Source organism: Bison bison, unplaced genomic scaffold (genome assembly GCF_000754665.1).
Source record: "Bison bison bison isolate TAMUID 2011002044 unplaced genomic scaffold, Bison_UMD1.0 scf7180017864485, whole genome shotgun sequence".
In the NCBI taxonomy this organism is placed as follows: Eukaryota; Metazoa; Chordata; class Mammalia; order Artiodactyla; family Bovidae; genus Bison; species Bison bison.
In genome coordinates, this window is record NW_011495045.1 from 1,347,625 (window position 1) to 1,369,937 (window position 22,313).

The 22,313-nt window shown below is 34.9% G+C and overlaps 1 protein-coding gene across 4 annotated transcripts in view; it reads left to right on the forward strand.

Annotated features, from left to right (window-relative positions):
* ATM (ATM serine/threonine kinase) overlaps positions 1-22,313 on the forward strand; it is a 149,897-nt gene that overhangs the window by 88,692 nt on the left and 38,892 nt on the right. For 3 of the 4 annotated variants that reach the window (XM_010862840.1, XM_010862841.1, XM_010862843.1), the window contains 14 exons: positions 1,794-1,881; positions 4,480-4,635; positions 7,158-7,266; positions 9,143-9,231; positions 9,330-9,432; positions 10,075-10,223; positions 11,551-11,655; positions 12,913-13,032; positions 16,148-16,382; positions 17,310-17,477; positions 19,263-19,376; positions 19,915-20,132; positions 20,623-20,830; positions 21,779-21,892. In XM_010862840.1, coding sequence (XP_010861142.1) covers positions 1,794-1,881; positions 4,480-4,635; positions 7,158-7,266; positions 9,143-9,231; positions 9,330-9,432; positions 10,075-10,223; positions 11,551-11,655; positions 12,913-13,032; positions 16,148-16,382; positions 17,310-17,477; positions 19,263-19,376; positions 19,915-20,132; positions 20,623-20,830; positions 21,779-21,892 — 1,976 coding nt within the window. The remainder of the gene's footprint in view (positions 1-1,793; positions 1,882-4,479; positions 4,636-7,157; positions 7,267-9,142; positions 9,232-9,329; positions 9,433-10,074; positions 10,224-11,550; positions 11,656-12,912; positions 13,033-16,147; positions 16,383-17,309; positions 17,478-19,262; positions 19,377-19,914; positions 20,133-20,622; positions 20,831-21,778; positions 21,893-22,313) is intronic. The other variant, XM_010862844.1, reaches the window with a different exon arrangement.

The following is a 22,313-nucleotide window of genomic DNA, read 5'->3' on the forward strand; positions in this document are numbered from 1 at the left end:
GTTAAAAGTTGTAACAAGTTTTCGATGAAATATTGTGTGTAAAACACCTAGGATAATACTTAATGCATAGTACCCTCTCATTAAATATAGACTAATATTAATGGAGCAACTGATTGAGTATTTAGTGCATATTAAACACTGTGCTTATTGCTGCCAGAATTACTCATAGTTCTGTGATCTGGGATTACTACAATTAACATTTGGCATATATATTAGTTTTGTTTTTAAAGAAAAATTGGACTGTGTTTTCCTTAAACTTTTATAACTTACCCTCCTTCCATGCTGTTGTATAAGAAGTATCTCCCATGCTGAGAGGTTATTAAGGAGAAGTTAAACCAAGAATTGAATACGCATGGGCTTCCTTGGTGGCTCAGTGGTAAAGAATCTGCCTGACAATGCAGGAGAATTCGCATGGGCTTCCTTGGTGGCTCAGTGGTAAAGAATCTGCCTGACAATGCAGGAGATGTGAATTCGATCCCTGGGTTGGGAAGATTCCCTGGAAAAGCAAATGGCAACACACTCCAGTATTCTTGCCTGGTAAATTTTATGGAGAGAGGAGCCTGGTGGGCTATATATAGTTCACGGTGTCGCAAAAGAGTCAGTCGTGACTTAGCAACTAAACAATAGCATCAATACATTGTTGAGGGCTCATTGTTGGTCAGTTTTTCAAACCTAAATTTGAGAAAAGGAAAAGATTTATAGATCTGTGATGTTAACTTACAGATTAATACGCCCTGAATATGTATTATTAATGTATTTTATGTACAAACATAAAACTAGGTACAAATTCACATACTGTACTTCAAGACCAGTACAGTTGACTAAGACTTTTTTTCATCTTTATCAGTTGTTTATGCATGTTTGTGCTATAGCCTTTCAAACATAAAACCGGCCAGTTTTATTTTATGCCAATATTTTTATTGTTGTAAATTAAAGTTTAAATTTCACATGTAAAATCTACTATTGGAAAATATATAGATGTCTATCAAATAGTTTCTTTTCTGGTGTCTGTAAGTCTCACTGCCTTCATTTGAATGTAGTCCGAAGGTAAATTTATCATCTTTACCTCCGTCCCCCAGCCTCCTCCTTTCAGGAAAGAGCATGCAGTGGTTTAAGCCTGAAACCTTTCTCACATGTCTCATCTGATTACCAAATCCTGGGAGTTCTGTGTTATAAATAACGTTAGTCCATCTATTTTTCTTTGTCCACAGCTGCTTTCCAGCTTTGTGGTTCAATACAGTGAAATCTTTCAGTAAATCCTCCATGTTAGTTCTTGTTTCAGCCATCTTACTGTTGTCTGGAACACTATTCTTTCTTCCTCTCCAAATGAAACATTAGTTTTTCAGATACCATTCTTTTCTGTGAAACTCTTCTTGTTCAGAGTTATTTTTTTATATGCCTCTCTGGTATTCTAAACTTTCTCTATCATTACACACATCACACTATGTTAAGAGTGTCTTAGGCTAGTTGTTGAGTTCCATTTGGTCAGAAATAGTCTTTCTTATACCATTGTAAACTGAGCACCTACCTAGTACATTAAAAAGTCCTAACTAAATCAATGAATTAGTCCTCTTCAGAAATAAAATATAAATTACAGTTAAATTCTTAATAAGCATATAGTTGCTTTTAAAAGAAAAAGAAATGTCATTAAATTCCATTTGTTGATTCATATTTATTAAGAGCCTGTTTTGTGCTAGAACCTTATAGTGTAGAGGGAGACAATCCCAGACAAAAGGAAGAGGACGCCTAAGCACACCTGTCTGGGACTGATGGGACATCTCTTTCTTTGTCAGAGTCAGAGCACTTTTTTCGATGCCATGTGGATAAAAAATCACAAAGAACGATGCTTGCTGTTGTGGACTACATGAGGAGACAAAAGAGGTAATGTGACTACTGGTTCTTGAGTTTGGGTATTTAGAAGTGTAACTTGTTATTGCTGACTGAATTTTAACATGATTATTTGAGGTAATGCTGTTGCAAGGTGCTGTATTTAGTATGTGTGGTGCTTATATCTCCTTGAAATAAATCCATATGAATAAATCCATATTCAGGGTGGAGCTTTGGTGAAATCAATGTCAGGAACTCTCAATACTTTTTTAAGTGAAGTATAGTTAATTTATAATATTGTGTTAGTTTCTGGTGTTCAGCAAAGTGATTTAGTTATGTATATGTATTTTTTTTTTCAGATTATTTTCCAGTATAGTTATTACAAGATAAATTACAAGACTTTGAATACTGTAGGAACTCTGAATTCTTGGAGAAGGAAATGGCAACCCACTCCAGCATTCTTGCCCGGAGAATTCCATGGACAGAGGAGCCTGGCAGGCTACTGTCCTTGGGGTCACAAAGAGTCGGACACAACGAGCGACTGAGCACTGAATTCTAGCCCCAACTATAATAGTAACAGTGTTATCTTTGCTAAATCATTCAGTCTTTGGGGGCTTTAGTTTATTTCATTTATAGTAATGGAAAAGGAATAGTGATTTTCCAGGTTACTTTTAGTTGCACTGCTCCTCTTTTAACTTTTTTCTTTACTTTTGTCTCAAAAGTAGTTAGAATTATGTAAAAAAGTTCCTTTATTTATCTTTATTATGAAGCACAAGTTTCTTTACTGTGTAACATGGTCCTCAAAATCTGTGCTTCTATATAGTAATACTGTCTATAGCAGTGTTTATTTTCTTGATTCTGATAAATTGCTTTATAATTCAGTATTTTTGTTCCTATTAATTTTTTTTTTGAGATGTTTAACAATGAGTACAGGAATTGATAGAGAGGATGGTTGACAGATTTGTACTGCTCCAGAGTTGACCAGAACCTTAAAGAAATAACATAGTAGGCCTATAACTTGAATAGGTAGGCATTGATGTCTCATTAGTTTGTACGGTGGTAGTGGCAGTGACTGATAAAGAATGAGAGGGAATAGTGAGAGAAAAATAAAAAATCGGTAGTGGAATTTGGAAAATTTTTTTGACCGAAATGCATTTACATCTTAAAAATTTACTCCCCCTGTATCCTCTTCATCCTTGCTATCTCATGCTTACAAAAAGAAGTGTTAGGCCTTTCGGTGTCTGTGTTTCTGGTTAGAAAGTTACTGATTCACTATATTGTTTTGTATTGAATCCTCTTGTGAGAAAAACTGTTCAAAACTTTAACTGGCAGTATCTCTTTTCTCAGTGCTGGGATGCAGCTTCACCTCTGAATTATTCATTTTTATATTTACCATTGAGTTAGAGTAGTATTTACTTTGGTTAGCCTTCAAGAAGATAAAATTTCTCAATATTAAGTTTTTATTCTAAATAAGACCTTAAGATTCTTGAGAGAATATGGCTGGGACATAGAATAAAGCATAAGGACTTGAGTTCAGGTTCATGTTTCTCAGAATCAGTTCAGTTCAGTCGCTCAGTCGTGTCCAGCTCTTTGTGACCCCATGGACTATACCATGCCAGGCCTCCCTGTCCATCACCAACTTCCGGAGTTTACTCAAACTTATGTCCATTGAATCGGTGATGCCATCCAACCATCTCATCCTCTGTCGTCCCCTTCTCCTCTCGCCTCAATCTTTCCCAGCATCAGGTTTCTTTCAGATGAGTCAGCTCTTCGCGTCAGGTGGCCAAAGTATTGGAGTTTCAGCTTCAACATCAATCCTTCCAATGAACACTCAGGACTGATTTCCTTTAGGATGGATGGACTGGTTTCTCAGAATAGCAGTAGTTAAGTCTTGGCTATGTGATAGGCACTTTATTCATCAGCTTTGTAAGCATTATTTGCTCATTATAGCTGTTCTCTGAGGTATATATTGTTTCCTGGTTTTGCAAATGAAGAAACTGAGGCTTAAGAGGTTAATTTGCCAAAATTCATACAGCTTGTAGTAGGTAATCCAGCTGGATTTGAACTTAGCTAGTTTCCTGCTTTAATACCAATTTTCTTAACTACTGCTTTGTCAGATTTCTATGAAATTGTTTTGAGAAAGATAATGTCATCCCTTCCGGTTAGGCCTACTGTTATCACCATGGAAGATTTTTGTTAAATAACCTCAACCTAGGCAATTAGCTCAGAAGAAAATTAACTGCAATAGAAAGACATGTAAATGTGTCTTAGAAGAAACAATATTTTCATTAAATTGATCATTTAAAAACACTTGTGTATGTATTTTTACTGTATACTGCATAGCCTATTCTTAGCCTATGGTCCATGGATCCCTCAGTGGGGGGCAAGTATGAACCTCAAATTTTTATGGGATGATGGCCCATAGCTTTTATCAGATTTTCTAATAGGTATGTGATCCAAAAAAAGTGCTGGAACTCTTTAGCTATGTTATTTTAGGTGTTTATTGTTATATATTGGGGATATGTGGTTTTTGGTTATTTGAATGTAATTTTCGTTTTAACTAGCATTCGCTACCATTGTATTCTATATCAACTTACTTTTGGTATGTAAGTCAAAGAAATGGACGTGACTATATTTAAATTTTATCTTTAGACCTTCTTCAGGAACAGTTTTTGATGATGCTTTCTGGCTGGAGTTAAATTATCTAGAGGTTGCCAAAGTAGCTCAGTCTTGTGCTGCTCATTTTACCGCATTGCTCTATGCAGAAATCTATGCAGATAAGAAGAACTTGGATGATCAAGAGAAAAGGTAATGGGATTTGGAAGTTTTGGTTTGTAAAATTGGTGTCGACATTGTTTCATTAAAGGTATATATTAAAGATGTGTTTTACTTCCACTCTCCCATTTAAAAGATATTTTAAATAAACACTTTCTACCTTTTAAGGAGAAATGATAATAAAAGTATGTTAAAGAAATAAGCAGTTCTGCCCTGAACTAGAGATGTTTATTACTGAATGATTATAAAAATTACACAAACAAAGATAACAAACTTCTGGAGGACAGAGATCATCCTTATTTTTCTCTGTATTCCCCATAGTAACTAGCATTGGGAACTTTATATAAGTGATCACTAATTATTTTTCAAATGGTTGAATGATTCCCTAATTTTAAATTAAGTTTACCACTGTTCCCTCACTTTATTCAAGGTCCATTTTACTTATTGACTAGAAGTAATGTAACCTGATTGCTTTCTGTGACTAAATCGTTTTCATTGTTTTGGTGTCTACCTGGATTCCTGCTTCCTTACTTTGCTTTTCCTCTGAGTTAGAACTCTCATAAGAGTTTAACAGGTATAATCTTAGATAATAGAGAAAAGCAAAAAATAGCCAAGAAAGTTGAAAAGTAAAAAATACAGTTTACTGTCCTAATGGCCTTCCTCAAATCTTTGTTCATTTGAAATAGCTTAGTGTTTATTTTTTTAATTAATTAATTAATTTTTAATTGGAGAATAATTGCTTTACAGTAAATATTTATTTTTATAGTTAGCCTCACTTTCCCACCATGAAATCACTCATACTACAAAACTGAAATAGCAAAGAAGTGTTATATTGATGCATTTCTTATGCTTGCTACCTATAATTTCTATTTTGGATTATCAGTAAGCTGAAAACAGTATGGTTTTTGGATTGTGGAAAACCAGGCACCAGAGTTCAGATCCTAGTTCAGATAGGATTAGTTTAGTAGACTTGGACTGGTTTGCTTAATGCTCTCATTTGTTTTAATTTCTCCTTTTCAATTAAAAACTGTTAAAAATCTACAGTGTGATCAGTATACCCTTATATACCAGTATACTTATCAACTGTAGCGTAGTAGAATTGGAATGTAATTTCTAGATTTTACTAAAATACCCACAAAAATCGACAGTGTGTAGATCATGTGTATAATGTGTAATTGACATATTTGTGAGCACTTAAGACTTTGTACAAAGACAAGTAAAATGACTAAGAAATTGATTTTTGACTACTTTAGGTCTTAAAAATTTGGCAGAAACCCTGCATACTTTGTAGTAATTTTAATCTGAGTGCACCTCAGTATCTTGGTTCCATAGAATAACATTTTTTACTAATCAGGGGTTAATAACAGTTCTTATCTGAGTATAAATAAAAGCTCTTTTAATTTGAGAATAAGTGATTGTATAGAATGTGGCAAATTTTTGCAAAATTGCTTAACAAGCAAAGGTGCCTGGATTTTATTTTGGTTAGCTTTAGGGGAGAAGTGCTTCAATTAAATGGGACTTGCTCTTTGCTTTGACAATCTGACTTTTTTTTTTCAAATGCCTAATGGACAGGGGAGAGCAAACAGACATGAGGTGTATAGAAAGGGTGGTGGTAGTTTAGTCGCTAAGTCGTGTCCAACTCTTGCAACCCCATGGACTGTAGCCTGCCAGGCTCCTCTGTCCATGGGATTCTCCAGGCAAGAATACTGGTGTGGGTTGCCATAGAAAGGGTAGGGAATGCTGATTTTCTTCAGTGACTCAGGTGAACTGATACTTTGGTAAATCTAAAGTGGTCAGGAAAAGTATAAAAGCAAAATACAAATCAACAGTTTACAAACACTATCAGGTCAAAAAAGTGAACTGCTCTCTTAGGTTTCCTATTCAAGTTAGTTAATAGCAAAATGTAGACAATTCTAAGTCTGTCACTTATTACCTGTGATTCTACTGGTCCACTTCCTTTTCAACACTATCAGATTTCTTAAGTTTTGCCAAATTATCAAGTGTTAAGTAGTATCTCAGGTGTGGTCTTAATTTGCATGCCTGTGTTTATTAATGAGGACTCTTTTGAACCCCATGGACTATAGCCTGCCAGGCTCCTCAGTCTGTGGAATTCTCCAGGCAAGAATACTGGTGTGGGTAGTCATTCCCTTCTCTGGGAGATCTTCCCGACCCAGGGATCAAAACCCAGGTCTCCCACAGTGCAGGCAGCTTCTACCCTCTGAGCCACTAGGGAAGCCCCAGTGAGGTTAAACTTCAGGTAAAATCACTGACGGACCATTTAGGAATTGAACTCAAGGGCTTCTGCTCTATGTTTAAGCTCTGTAAAAAATAAGCATATTTTGGCATATAGCTTTTCTATAAATGAGACTGTGGTTAAAATGTAATTCTCATTCAAAGACCTAATACTCACAAATTCCTTTTCTATTCTAGGCTTGGTATTGTTTTCAAGTATAAATGGTTCATTATATTTTATTTGTAACCTTTGTTAGTTTTTTCTTTCAAAGTTTATGGTATACATATTAGCAAGCCTCAAAATAGTATATTCCCATTAAAAGAGATGCTCTTGTGACAAACAGAAGTCTTACATTTGAAGAAGGAAGCCAAAGTACAACTATTTCCAGTTTGAGTGAAAAAAGTAAGGAAGAAACTGGGATAAGTTTACAGGTATATATTATAGACTTTATTATAAATGTTAATATTGGTTTTACACTTCGGACTATTTTGTTATAAAGACTATATAGATTTGTCATTTGATTTTCAAACGGAAGTTACCTTTTGGACTGTCAAATATGTTAAATTCATGTATTGAAGCTTAGGCCTTGGATTAGGCAAATGAGTTCTATCCTTATTCAACCACTTAGTTGTTTAATCTTCCAGAAATTACTTAATCTTTTCAACTTTGAGTTCCTTTATCAGAAAGATGAAAGTACAACCACCTATCTCATAGGGTAAATTATACCATATATTTTTCTGCTATAGTACTCTATTTTCTTCATAGCACTTAACATTTATATTTTTATTTGTTTGCTTGTTTAATGTATATCACATCTCAGGGCAGATTGCTTCTTCTGTAAATTTTTAAATTTAAAAATTTAAATTTGACTCTTAATTTGACCTATTCTTCCTTTAAAATGATTTTCTTCAGTCTGCTTACACCTCTGATGTTCTCTCCTCTGCTTTCAGTGCGTCTCCTACTTCTTAGACAAAATAGGGGACATAGATAGGAAGTGCCACCATATGACACTGTCAAACATAGAAATCTTCCTGCATCTGTTCCCACTGTAATCTTTCCTTTTGTTAAAGCAGAGGAACAGTTTCTCCTGCTGCCCGTTTTTCTGTGCTTTGTTTTTCAACTGTCAAGAACTTTATTTTTTTATTGTGCCATGCTTCTCAATATATTCAAACATTTCAGACTTTTCTTATTAAAAACATTCTCCTTCAAATGAACACAAATCATTTCCCTTTTCCTTATGTTCTCTTTAAGGTGACACCCTTTTTTCTCCCTTCCCATGACAGCCAAACCTTGTGAAAGAATTTCCACTGGATAGCACCTGCTAATGTCACTCATAAACTTGATGTTGCTAAGTCTAGCCCTCACCTTTCATTCAACCTCTTCCTTCATGTTTCATCAACACTTAAGACCGTCAACTATGCCTTACTTGAAATACGTTCTGTCTGCCTTTTTGATATTGTTTTCCTGATTTTTCTCCTTCCCTATTTTGCTAGTTTATAGTTTTACCCTCTTTTCTGAGTTTTTGGAGTATCCCTGTGCTCCAGGTACTGTGCTACCTTCAGGACTAAATGTTCCAACACTTGAGGGCTTGATTTCACCCTTATGAATAGAAACAATTTGATTAGAATGATAAACATGCCAATACCAGTTTGTGTTTAGAAAATATTTCCTGGAGCAACTACCATTAAGATAAGTAAAGTGCTTGATCAATTTTCTATACAATGCCATTTCTCTTTGTTTTCTTTTTCCTTTGCTTCTTTCTGTTTTGTCTTCCGTTTTCACTTTTATTTTACTGAGGTTATTTTAAAGAGAATCAATTCTTTCCCGAGTAAATTTTATTGCAAAGTTTGAATCATCAAGCCAATTCTTTATATCACATTTTACCAATTATTACATAATGCAACTTTGAATATTCTTTCAGAGAAAACCTTACAAATTTTTTTTACCAAGTTCAGTTTTGAAGAGTAGTAAGACTTTGCAGAACTTCGTTTTCCCATGTACTGGTTTAGCTGTTGACAGGATTGTTTGCTTTTGTTTTCATGGGTTTTTTTGCATGTGTTAGAAGCATCATAGGTTGAGATTTATATCTTATCTAATTCATTAAATTGTGAGCAATTCTCTTCAAGTAGTCCATAGTCATTCTTTTGTCTCAGATCAGTTTGTTGTGTTGGTAATCCATATCTTTAGTATATATTTCAGTATCATTATATTTTACCTTTATAACATGTTATATAATTTAAATTTCCTAAATTCATAAACTGATATTTTTTCCCTTCAATTAAAAAAAATTTTTTTTTCTGTTTTTAGGATCTGCTTTTAGAAATCTACAGAAGTATAGGAGAGCCAGATAGTCTTTATGGCTGTGGTGGAGGGAAAATGTTACAACCCCTTACTAGGTAAATTGCTTTTTCATAGATAATGCTATAGTAATTCTGTTACGAGAGAAGTTACATGCATATAGAACTCAAGGCATTTAAAAACTCTTTTCTTATAGACTACGAACATATGAACATGAAGCAATGTGGGGGAAAGCCCTAGTAACATATGACCTTGAGACCACAATCTCCTCATCAACTCGTCAGGCAGGAATAATTCAGGTACTTTTTTTTCTGCTTTAGTAAAGCACTACTTGTGCAGCGCTCAGATTATTTCAGTATATCAGTGGACTATTTACACAAACAGATAAACTATAGGGCTAAGACTGAAGGTTATTTTTCTTTCACTGGGATTAAAACTCAGAAGGATACACAGGTAAATTGGACAGATGACTGACCAGAAAGATAGTATAGATTTGTTGGTCATAATCTTCTTAGCTAACAATAGAAGACATTTCTTGAACTGTATACAATGTGCCTGGTCGTGAATTAAGTCCTTTGTATGGAAAATCTCATGTAAACTATTTCTCATAGTTTGAACTAGAGTTTGTCCCAGAAGTTATCATTTCTGGGTATCATTACTAATGATATCATTATTAATAAGTATCATTAGTAAGTATGGTAAGTATCATTACTAATATTCCTGGCTAATATTCCTTAACCATTCTTTTATCAAATATCAGAGCCCTTTGAGCTCTGTCTTTGTGTTTTAGGGGGAACACACAAACAATATTTTGGGAATTTAAGTGATATTGTGAACTACTAAAATTTTGAAAGTTACTTTTTATGTTTGATTGCTGTTTTTTGTTTCTCTAGTATTGTTATTTTTTTACTTTTCTTTTTTATTTTTTAACTCCTGCTCAGGCCTTGCAGAATTTGGGACTCTGCCATATTCTTTCCATCTATTTAAGAGGATTAGATCATGAAAATAAAGAGTGGTGTGCTGAACTACAGGAACTTCATTACCAAGTAGCATGGAGGAATATGCAGTGGGACCACTGCATTTCTGTCAAGTAAGAACAATTTAGACATTTAATATTGCCATTTCTCTAGTTACGAACAATGAGCTGTTTTTATAGTGGGAGTTGTGTTTTTATGTTTTGTAGATACTGTTAAGCTAAATGCTTGAATAACATAGCAATAAGCAGTGTACATAGGCTTGAATTTCATTCTGTTTCCACCTCTACCCTCATGATATTTTTGAAAAGAGAAATATAAAAGTTATTTTCTCATGAGAATCTTCTCACGTATTGTTTACAAATCCAAAGAGAAAGTCAGGCATTTCCCTTCTCTTGCTGCAAACATTTTATTTATTCAGCTGGCACTTTTATTGGCTGGATGATACACAAAAGACTGTTTATTTGTGAAATAATTTATATAAAAAACTGCTAAATCAATAGCATAGGAAGATAATGACTTTAGCCTACATGTAAGGTCCCCATGTGTTGTGAATGAAAAGCCAAGCTCCTAATCTAATAAAAGATTGTGTATTCATGTAAAAGTCTTTTGATGATATAAACCAAAGAATAATTAAATCACAGTAATTGTATGTTTAATCACTTTCATAGAAAAAAATTCGTTAATTAGAATGTCTTTCAGATTTCAAACTGTTAGATTGCTGTAAAATCAGGGGTATGCAGTCATATTTTAGAAACAGTTTACTCTGTGAGTTGATTCCTACTTGCCTCTGAATCTCCATATGCTATTTTTCTCCTTGCATACTATATTTCTGCCACATAGTGCTCCTTGTGTGTTTTGTTTTTTTTTTTCCATTAAGCCAAACTGTACCTAAAAGCCTTAAATATATATCTTCTTTTTTCTCCTCTTACCATGAAGGTGGCTACTTGTCAGAATTTTTCTGACCTTCCATTCTAAAGTAACCACTCAGTCATTTGTTTTGTTACCCTGTTTTACTTTTCTACATGTCCTTTGTCCTGGTATTTTTCTTATTTATTGTCCATCTCCAAACCAGAACATAAACTCTGTGAAAATGGGGGCCTAATCTGACTTGTCTGCTAATGAACTCACTGCATCTAGAACCTGGTGACTAGTACCTGGCACATAGTAGGTGTTCATCTAATAAACAAATGGGAATATAACATGTTTAGAGCCTGAAAAAAAAAATCTGAGGAATTTACTTTTTTTTCTGCTTGAAGAATTAAAAGATCCACAGAATTCTTCATGATTCTTACCAAATTTTCTAGAAATGCATTTTTTAAATGGAGATAATTCTAATTGTAGTTTAAAATGTTGCCTCTTGGTAAAACTGTTTATACACACACACCAGGATTCTCTGTTTTTAAATACATTTTTTTCTCTAATTGTTTAATTATTTCACAGCAAAGGAGTGGAAAGAACCAGTTACCACGAGTTGTTGTACAATGCTCTGCAGTCTCTAAGAGACAGAGAATTCTCCACTTTTTATGAAAGTCTCAAACACGCCAGGTATTGTAAAAAGAAAAAGTTATTGTATTTTAACATTGCTTCTTTTCTGAAAACCTGAAGAATAATTTCAGTACAAAGATTTGCAGTGGTGAAAGGAGAGGACCTGATAGCTTTGGTCAGGCTGTTTTTTGTCATTCCCTTTACTCCCTTAAAAAAAATTCCTTGTGTAATTCATAATTCATACCAATCAGTGTTGAAACTCAGAATTTCCAAAGTGGGAGGAAATACTCAACAGTTGACAATTTCATAGCTTTTCCACATCTGAGAAGTGAGTACTCAGATGAATTTTATCTTTTGCAAACATGTTTGCATAAGAATTACAAGTGTTCCTGTTTTAACAATTGTTTTCTGTATCTTCATATTTTGAATGCTTTATATGAAAGAATTCTTTGACATACACTTGTCAAAATATATATACATATATATATATACACACATGTATGTGTACACACAAATGTTTATGTATACCTTTAAATTTTTTGTTTTAAATGTAAGAGCATTCTCATATGTTAGGTACTTACATAAGCTTTTTTTTTTTTTCTTATATAATACATTTTTCTTTGCTTATGTGGTTCAAATATATGCTATCTTTAAAAATAAAATTTCCTTTTGGAACCATGATCAATTTATGCTGAACCCTGAAAAGTCTTATTGTTTCCCATCCCTTGGTTCTCTTCCTGGACAAATGTACTGAGAATTTTAATCTTGTCTCTAGTGGTTGTGTGTCATTTACCTCTCTTAGCATTTAATGTTCTTTTTGTAAAATGGTGATTAAAGATTAGTACTTACAGGCTCGGTCTGAGGCACAAATGAGATAATACACAAAAAAGAGTTTAACTATAACAGGCTAGATGAATGTAAGACGTTTTTTGGTTAACAGTAGTTGTGACCTAATAAATCCTGTATTTTTTTACAGAAGTAATACTACCATTTAAGTGCTTATCATGTGGTGGCTACTTTGTTAGACTTTTTCTGTATGTATTCTCTAACATTTAAAATAATTCTGGAAGTGAAAAAACTTTGTTTCAGAGGAATCCAGTAATTGCCCAAAGTTATACAGTCATTACTGGCAAAACTGGGATTTAGATCTCAGTCGTACAATTCCAAGGCTTACTTTGTTTTCACTACCTTATGCTGGTGCTTCTGAATATTGCTATTATTAAATCAACACAAAGGTCTATAATGAGAACTCAGCTTTTATTTTCTATAAAAAAATTTTATCTTAGTTTTCAAGTATCTTGTCTTTTCTGCTACTAGAGTTAAAGAAGTGGAAGAGTTGTGTAAGGGCAGTCTTGAGTCTGTGTATTCCCTCTACCCTACACTTAGCAGATTGCAGACCATTGGAGAGCTTGAAAACATTGGAGAACTTTTCTCAAGGTATGTGATTCAAGTGACTGTGTATCCCAAAGCACAACCTGTTACCAAAGTGACTTTAAAAAATAAAAACTATATAGAGGCCAGCCATAGGTTCCTCTCCTTTTATCACAGTATAAGTAAGTTGACCAAAGAACTGTGATCTTGTTAAAATAAACATTTTCAAAAATACTCATTGTAAAAATTCAAGTTTTTAAATTTAACTTTGTGTTTTTCTCTTTACAGCTTTTCCCCTGTTCCACCCTAGATGAAATTATTTCTCATGTTTTTCATCATAGCATATTGTATATACTCCACTGTTTTAGTACTGCATTGCATTATTGTTACTTTGTATATACTCTGCCATGCTATACTATGCTGTGGTATGCTAAGTCACTTCATTCTTGTCCAACTCTGTGCGACCCCATAGGCGGCAGCCCACCAGGCTCCCCCGCCCTGGGATTCTCCAGGCAAGAACACTGGAGTGGGTTGCCATTTCCTTCTCAATGCATGAAAGTGAAAAGTGAAAATGAAGTCGCTCAGTTGTGTCCGACTCTTAGCAACCCCTTGGGTTGCAGCCTAACAGGCTCCTCCGTCCATGGGGTTTTCCAAGCAAGAGTACTGGAGTGGGTTGCCATTGCCTTCTCTGATGCTATACTAGAAGGTTCCTAAAAGTGGGACTTATTTCTTCTTGTATCCCTAGTGCTATTTCGTGGTGACTAATTCTTAGTAAACAGTCAATGTTAAAGAATATGGAGTGTTTAAGGGAGACTGCCCCTTTTAATGATGGAAAGGAAGTCATCTCACTTTGCAGTATTTCTGGATCTTTCTCTGCTAGGGAATTTTAAGGAAGAAAAGTTTGACGAATTGGTAACACATACTTGTGTTCTAGGATAGCAGTTCACAAAATGTAGTGTAGAGATCCTGCAGGCCCTAAAATCCATTCAGGGGTTCATGAATTTAAAACTATTGTTAAAATTATAGAAAAATCTTATTTTTTTTTTTTGCTTTCATTCTTTCATGAGGTTTAATGACGTTTTGGTGAGGTATCAGAGAATACCTACAATTATTTGAAAAGACTGTTACCATATTCCTGCCTTTTCTGTATCTGTATGAGGCTAGATTTTCTTCACATTCTCTAACCAAACATCATAGCACAGCAAACTAAATGCAGAATCTGAGATGAGAATTAAAGTGTCTCCATTAAGCCAGACATCGAAGAGATTCATAGAAATGTGAATCTCACTAAGTTTTGTGTGATATATAGTTGATTTATTATTCTTATTTTAAAATAAATTTTAATACATGTTACATTTTTCTCAGTTTTAGTTTCTAATAAAGTAAATATTAATAGTGAAAATGTTTAGTCACTCAGTCGTGTCTGACTCTTTGTGACCCCTTGGACTGTAGCGTGCCAGGCTCCTCTATCCATGAAATTCTCCAGGCAAGAGTACTGGAGCGGGTATCCATTCCCTTCCCCAGGGGATCTTTCTAACGCAGGGATTGAACCCAGGTCCCCTGCACTGCAGGCAGATTCTTTACCATCTGAGCCACTAGGGAAGCCCAAATGTTAATAAGTATCAGGGAGGCCTGGCGTGCTGCAATTCATGGGGTCGCAAAAAGTAGGACATGACTGAGCCACTGAACTGAACTGTAAATGAAAGCTCTTTAGGAGTCTTCCTTAATTTATAAAAGTGTAAACCAAGGGTCCCCAAACTGGGCTATGGCATGTTAGGAACCAGGTCACGCAGCAGGAGGTAAGCTGGCAGGCAGGCAAGTGAAGCTTCATCTGTATTTACAATCTTTCCCCAAGGCTCGTATGCAGCAGCCTTAGATTCTCATAGGAGCACAAACCCTACTGAACTGCACATGCAAGATATTTAGGTTGTGAGCTCTTATGAGAATCAACCCCAAACCATCCACCCCACCAGCTCCCCAGTTTGTGGAAAAATTGTCTTCCACAAAAACCCATCCCCTGGTACCAAAAAGGTTGGGGACTATTGGTATAAAGGATTTCCTGAGATTAGAAAATTTGAGACCCGCTGCTCTTAAGATCATTTTGGGAGGAATTAAAATTTTGGTTCCTGTGAATTTGTGTTACTGTTTCCTTCTTTATCAAGCAACTAAAAGAACTTTCATTTCCTACATCACCATAAGGTCATCTTCTGAGTTTCCCTGCTTCAAATGGCAACCCACTCTAGTACTCTTGCCTAGAAAATTCCATGGATGGAAGAGCCTGGTGGACAGTCCATGGGGTCGCAAAGAGTCGGACACGACTGAGCGACTTCAGTTTCACTTTTCTCCCCATATAGTACTCCTGAAGGATTGCACAGTATTGCTTAATTTGAACATCTGGGAAGCACTCTGCTCGTATGAACTAATTGTACAAGATGTATTTTCTCTTCCTTTAATAAATAATATTGGTATATGAAACCTTTGCCAGATGCCAGCATTTCCTTCATTGGATTGTGCTTTCTTTAACAGCTTTGCAGAATCATGCCCTGTGCCTGATGGGTATGGTAGATAATTAATGAGTTTATTTCATTTCCTTGCTGACTGTCCTCTTTGAAGGATCATTGAAGTTGTACTAGAGGTATAGATGTTCTGAGTGAGAGGCCTGATAAATGTGTTCTCATTTCAGAAGAATGTTAATTTAGAAGTGCTGCTTTTTGTGAGGTTGAAGAGTATTTTTAAGAATATCTTGAAAGTAGCATCTATAAAAATATTGACTCGCTCTCCTATATACCTGAAACTACTATAATATTGTAAGTCAACTGTGCTTCAATTTTAAAAAAGAAAATTTTTAAATGTTCATCATCTGTTCTCTGCTGACTGACCCTCAGAGGTCTGACCATATTGTAGATTTCTAAACTTTGATTCTTATTTTCGTTTATTTTAGGAGTTCCAATCATGTTGCTGCAAAAATTCCTTTAGTGTTTATTAAATCTTAAGTTTTAGAACCTGCGTAATAGCACCTTTTATTTTCATTTCTGTTGCTAATGTGTTTATTTCAGAAGTTCCAGTCATGTTGCTGCAAAAATTCCTTTAGTGTTTATTAAACCTTAACTTTTAGAACCTGCATAATAGCACCTTTTTTTCATTTCTGTTGCTAATGTGAACCCTGTGATTTGGCTTTCAGATCAGTAACAGATAAGCAGCCCTCTGAAGTGTACATGAAGTGGTGGAAACATTCCCAGCTTCTCAAAGACAGTGATTTTAGTTTTCAGGAGCCTATAATGGCCCTACGCACAGTCATTTTGGAGATCTTGATGGAAAAGGAAATGGAAAACTCCCAAAGAGAGTGTTTTAAGGACATTCTCACCAAGCATCTTGTAGAACTCTCTGTATTAGCTCGAACTTTCAAGAACACTCAGGTAATCAGATTTAAAACTATGTCATCTCACTCATTGACCTTGCCTTTTAATTACCTAGAAAATAGAAAGCATAAGTAAAAAGAAATGTCATTGAGAGACAGATTGCTATTATAACATTGTATAGCATAGTTGTTTAAGATTTTCCCTTTTGGAATTAGACCTGAATTTGCGTCTTGCACAAGTCTTTCTCTAATCCTCAATTTCCTGGTTAAATAATGAGAAGCTACCTAACTTACTATATGTATAACATTTCAGTGACTGTATATACTGTGTATAAACACACACATAATTATATATGTCTTTATGTAAAGAGAAAAACAGGCAGATATGGGGGCTGGGGAAGGCAGTGACAGATGCACTTAAGACAGTCTTTTTTTTTTTTTTTTAAACTTTACACTATTGTATTGGTTTTGCCAAATATTCGAAATGAATCCGCCACAGGTATACATGTGTTGCCCATCCTGAACCCTCCTCCCTCCCCATACCATCCCTCTGGGTCATCCCAGTGCACCAGCCCCAAGCATCCAGTATTGTGCATCGAACCTGGACTGGCAACTCGTTTCATACATGATAGTATACATGTTTCAATGCCATTCTCCCAAATCTTCCCACCCTCTCCCTCTCCCACAGAGTCCATAAGACTGTTCTATACATCAGTATCTCTTTTGCTGTCTCGTATACAGGGTTATTGTTACCATCTTTCTAAACTCCATATATATGTGTTAGTATACTGTCTTGGTGTTTTTCTTTCTGGCTTACTTCACTCTGTATAATAGGCTCCAGTTTCATCCATCTCATTAGAACTGATTCATAAGACAGTCTTAAAAATTGTCAAGTCCTTAGTGAATGGTGGTGACCTCTTTTATTAGTAGAAGTAGTAGTAGTAATAGTAAAAATATTTATTTCCATTTGTTATTTTCATTTCAGCTCCCTGAAAGGGCAATATTTCAAATTAAACAGTATAATTCAGCTAGTAGTGGAGTCTCTGAGTGGCAACTGGAGGAAGCACAAGTATTCTGGGCAAAAAAGGAACAGAGTCTTGCCCTGAGTATTCTCAAGCAAATGATCAAGAAGCTGGATGCCAGTTGTACAGAGGTTCACAATTTTTCTATTGGTTGAATTAGTATTTACTGTAATAAGAAAGATTACTGTGCTTTATAATATTTTAAATAAATTTTAATATAATTACTAATTTTATTAAAGATTTGAAATTACTGATCCATGAACAAGAAATTATAAAAAGGAGTCTTGAAAATTAGTATTTGTAAAAGTTTAGGCAGTATTCATTTTTCTTATTTACAACATTTCCATCAGTCCATCTCATCATAGATTAATTTATCCCAATGATAAGCCTTATTTTTTTAAAACTTTCTACAGTATTCAAGGAGGGTGTGTGGGAAACAAAGATGAAATAGCTACTATAGATTTGAAATGACAAAAAAATGCAAGAGGAAATGCATAAGAGAATAAAACTTTTTAAAAGGCAAGTTGAAATAATTGGGTTGTTAATCCAAAGACCTTGAAAACATCACTTCTGATATTTTATCTACCATTACCTATAATGTACATATATATTTTATATTAGTTATTATAAACTTGATTGCTTCTTCAACTCTGTCTCCAGCATATGATGGACAAATTTAGCAGCATTTGTAGGAATCATGAAGTATTTTAAAGGTTTGGACTCAATTATGTCCCTCTGACATACACCTACTAGGTGAATATCAACATTTTGTACTTTTGGATAATGGAAACTTGTATAACATCCTCCGTTATTAGAAAATTTATCATTATACCAAGTCCTGGGAGCTCACATGGTATGATTGTTTAAATATTGCTTAACAGGATGGACCCTGAAAACTAAGATCATGGCATCCAGTCCCATCACTTCATGGCAAATAGATGGGGAAACAGGAGAAACAGTGTCTGGCTTTGTTTTTGGGGGCTCCAAAATCACTGCAGATGGTGATGGCAGCTATGAAATTAAAGACCCTTGCTCCTTGGAAGAAAAGCTCTGACAAACTTAGATAGCATATTAAAAAGCAGAGACATTACTTTGCCAACAAAGGTCCATCTAGTCAAAGCTGTGGATTTTCCAGTAGTCATGTATGGATGTGAGAGTTGGACTATAAAGAAAGCTAAGGGCCAAAAGTTGATGCTTTTGAACTGTGGTGTTGGAGAAGACTCTTGAGAGTCCCTTGGACTGCAAGGAGATCCAGCCAGTCCATCCTAAAGGAGATCAGTCTGAGTGTTCATTGGAAGGACTGATGTTGAAGCTGAAACTTCAATACTTTGGCCACCTGATATGAAGAACTGACTCACTGGAAAAGACCTTGATGCTGAGAAAGATTGAAGGCAGGAGGAGAAGGGAATGACAGAGGATGAGATGGTTGTTGGATAGTATCACCGACTCAATGGACAGGACGTTGAGTAAACTGTAGGAGTTGGTGATGGACAGGGAGGCCTGGTGTGCTGTGGTGCATGCGGTTGCAAAGAGTCGGACACAACTAAGCGACTGAACTGATGGACCCTGAAGTTACCTACCCTCTTTGTACTTCATTTGTAGTTTTCTAATTAAGGATAATAATTGTTCTTATATCATAGGATTCTTGTGAGGATTCAATGAATTATTATATATTATTATATATAGTAATAATGCCAAGCATATAAAAGTACTCAATAAATGTGAGTTGTTTCAATAATAGTAATAGTAGTAAAGAATGATTATTTTATAAAAGTAAATATTGGAATTATTAAAATAATCGTAAGTTGAAAGCCAAAGAGGAAAGACATTTTTAACCTGTTGTTTTCCTACATGGAAGATATTTTTGTACAGTCATTATAATGAATTACATTTTAAGACTTTGCTTTCCTTTACAGAATGATCCCAACTTAAAACTTATATACACAGAATGTCTAAGGGTTTGTGGTACCTGGTTAGCAGAAACTTGCTTAGAAAATCCTGCAGTCATCATGCAGACCTATCTAGAAAAGGTAAGGTTTTTGAGGAACCCTAATAGAGTTGCTTAGCATGAATACATTTGATCTTTTCATTGAAGTGAAGTGAAGTGAAAGTTGCTCAGTGGTGTCCAAGTCTTTACAACTCCATGGATTGTAGCCTGCCAGGCTCCTCTGTCCATGGGATTCTCCAGGCAAGAATACTGGAGTGGGTTGCCATGCCCTCCTCCAGGGCATCTTCCCAATCCAGTGCTTCTACCACCTTTGAGCTTCCTGTTTCTCCCTTTTATTCATATAGTTTAATTTTAAAAATAGCTACTTCACTAATAAATGAACATGAAAAGCCTAATATGTTTTTTTAGTTCTACCATTCTTTACATATATTAGCTATTTCAGTTGTTTCTGCTCTGTCAAAATTGTTTTGAAAGTTCAAAGAAATAATGTATTTTGTATAATTTGGCTTATATACATATATATATATGTTAAATTTTACTGTGGATATTTCTTTGATCTGAGTAATTCTTTAGATGCATTTAGTATCTGTAAATATAAATGGATTTTTTTTTTCTTGAAGGCTGTGGAAGTTGCTGGAAATTATGATGGAGAAAGCAATGATGGGCTCAGAAATGGAAAAATGAAGGCATTTCTCTCATTAGCACGGTTCTCAGATACTCAGTACCAAAGAATTGAAAACTACATGAAATCATCAGAATTTGAAAACAAGCAAGCTCTCCTGAAAAGAGCCAAAGAGGAAGTTGGCCTACTTAGGGAACATAAAATCCAGACCAACAGGTAACTGAGGGTCTACAAGTAACAAGATATACAGTATTTATACAGGTATACAGAACCAGATAGGAATTCATGCTGTGGCTCTGTACTAATTGTGGAATATACTGGTGTTAACTTTGTTTTGCTTTTTTAGTTTGTTTGTTGGTATCCTAGTTGAAAAAGAGATATGTGTTAAAATTAGAGAGAAGTTACTTAGTTTGATGTAATTAAATCCTTTATTCAAACCTGCTTTTCGTGTATATATTTTAGAGTAAGTAGAATATAAAGTTAATGAAACACCTTGGCTAGAGTCCACTTTGGTTGCCTAAAATAGCTTTTAATTTGCAGAAACTTAAAGACAAAAATAAGTTTATTCTGTTTATAATTCTTAGAATTTTGCTTTTTCTCCTAAGATGGACACCTGATTTTTCATTTATATTGTATGTCTTACTTGATTTTGTAGTTCTATAAAATTTAACGGCTTTTGTGTTTTATTTTAATTATCCAATGTAAGATACACAGTAAAGGTTCAGCGAGAGCTGGAGTTGGATGAATGTGCACTCCATGCATTGAAAGAGGATCGTAAACGTTTCTTATGTAAAGCAGTTGAAAATTACATCAATTGCTTATTAAGTGGCGAAGGGCATGATATGTGGATATTTCGTCTTTGTTCTCTCTGGCTTGAAAATTCTGGAGTTTCTGAAGTCAATGGCATGATGAAGGCAAGTTTTCTTTTTCAACCAGGTATTCTAGCCTGTGCTTTAAAAGTTAAGCCATTAGCCCCTCAAATGTCATGCATTTTGTATACTTTGTATCCTTGGCAGTTGGTTTAGGGCTCTACACACAGATACTTAACTAACTCTAATGATGTAGGTTTGTGTGAATATGAGAAAATTAAGTCAGTCTTTTCCCATAGCATTGCAATTACCATCGGAAAGTACCCAGAATGCTAGATAGGGAGCTTTGGAAAGCAGTTAAAGATGATGTGATCACAGGTGGTGTTTTTTTTCCCCCTGCTTTATTATTTTCTGTTGATTTTTTTTACAAAAATAAATTATTTTTGTAAATGGAAAAAAAATTTTAAGAAAACATTAAGGCAGTAGAATTTTATAAATTTTTATTTAAAAATCTTGGGTTTTATTAATGACATCTAAATAGTATGCCTATCATTTATTAATGATACTTAAATGATACCTAAATTTATTAATGATACTTAAATGATACCTAAAATTATGTTGTCAATCAGTTTGAAGTTTAAAAGTAAAATAGTTCTGGCTGAAGCGAATGTTAATATTCATAACAGATACAACAAATTTCTGCTACTAGTGTACATTAAATCCTGTTACTTTTAGTATGTACAGAAAAATAGTTATTCCATTTTATTCACACTGACTTCTCAGGAGTCAAGATTACAATAGTCCTTAGATCAACATTTGTCCTCCTTGGATTCACTGGAATATAAGCAGTACCAAGTATTCCACTTCTGAATGCAATCTGATACATGTTCAAACATGATTTACCAGTGAGTCAATCTAGACTTTGAGATAAATAATAAGGAAAAAATATGTCTGCTTGATGATTGCACTAATAGAGGAGCATTTTGTATTTGTTTAGATGTGAGGGCTAGTTGAAATGCATTGCTTTTTAATTTTGTAATTTTTAATGGGCAGAGAGATGGAATGAAGATTCCATCATACAAATTTTTGCCTCTTATGTACCAACTGGCTGCTAGAATGGGGACCAAGATGATGGGAGGCCTAGGATTTCATGAAGTCCTCAATAATGTAAGTAAACGTGAAAATCAAACCACAACTGCTTTTCTTTTATATTATTGTATATTACTGTTCCGCTCCAGAAAGTGGCAACACAAAATTTTCAGTCAGTCATTCAGTTCAGTCACTCAGTCGTCTCCGACTCTTTGCAACCCCATGAATTGCAACACACCCGGCCTCCCTGTCCATCACCAACCCCTGGAGTTTACTCAAACTCATGTTCATCGAGTCAGTGATACCATCCAGCCATCTCATCCTCTGTCGTCCCCTTCTCCTCCTGCCCCCAATTCCTCCCAGTATCAGAGTCTTTTCCAATGACAAAACTCTTCACATGAGGTGGCGAAAGTATTGGAGTTTCAGCTTCAGCATCAGTCCTTCCAATGAACACCCAGGACTGATCTCCTTTAGGATGGACTAGTTGGACCTCCTTGCA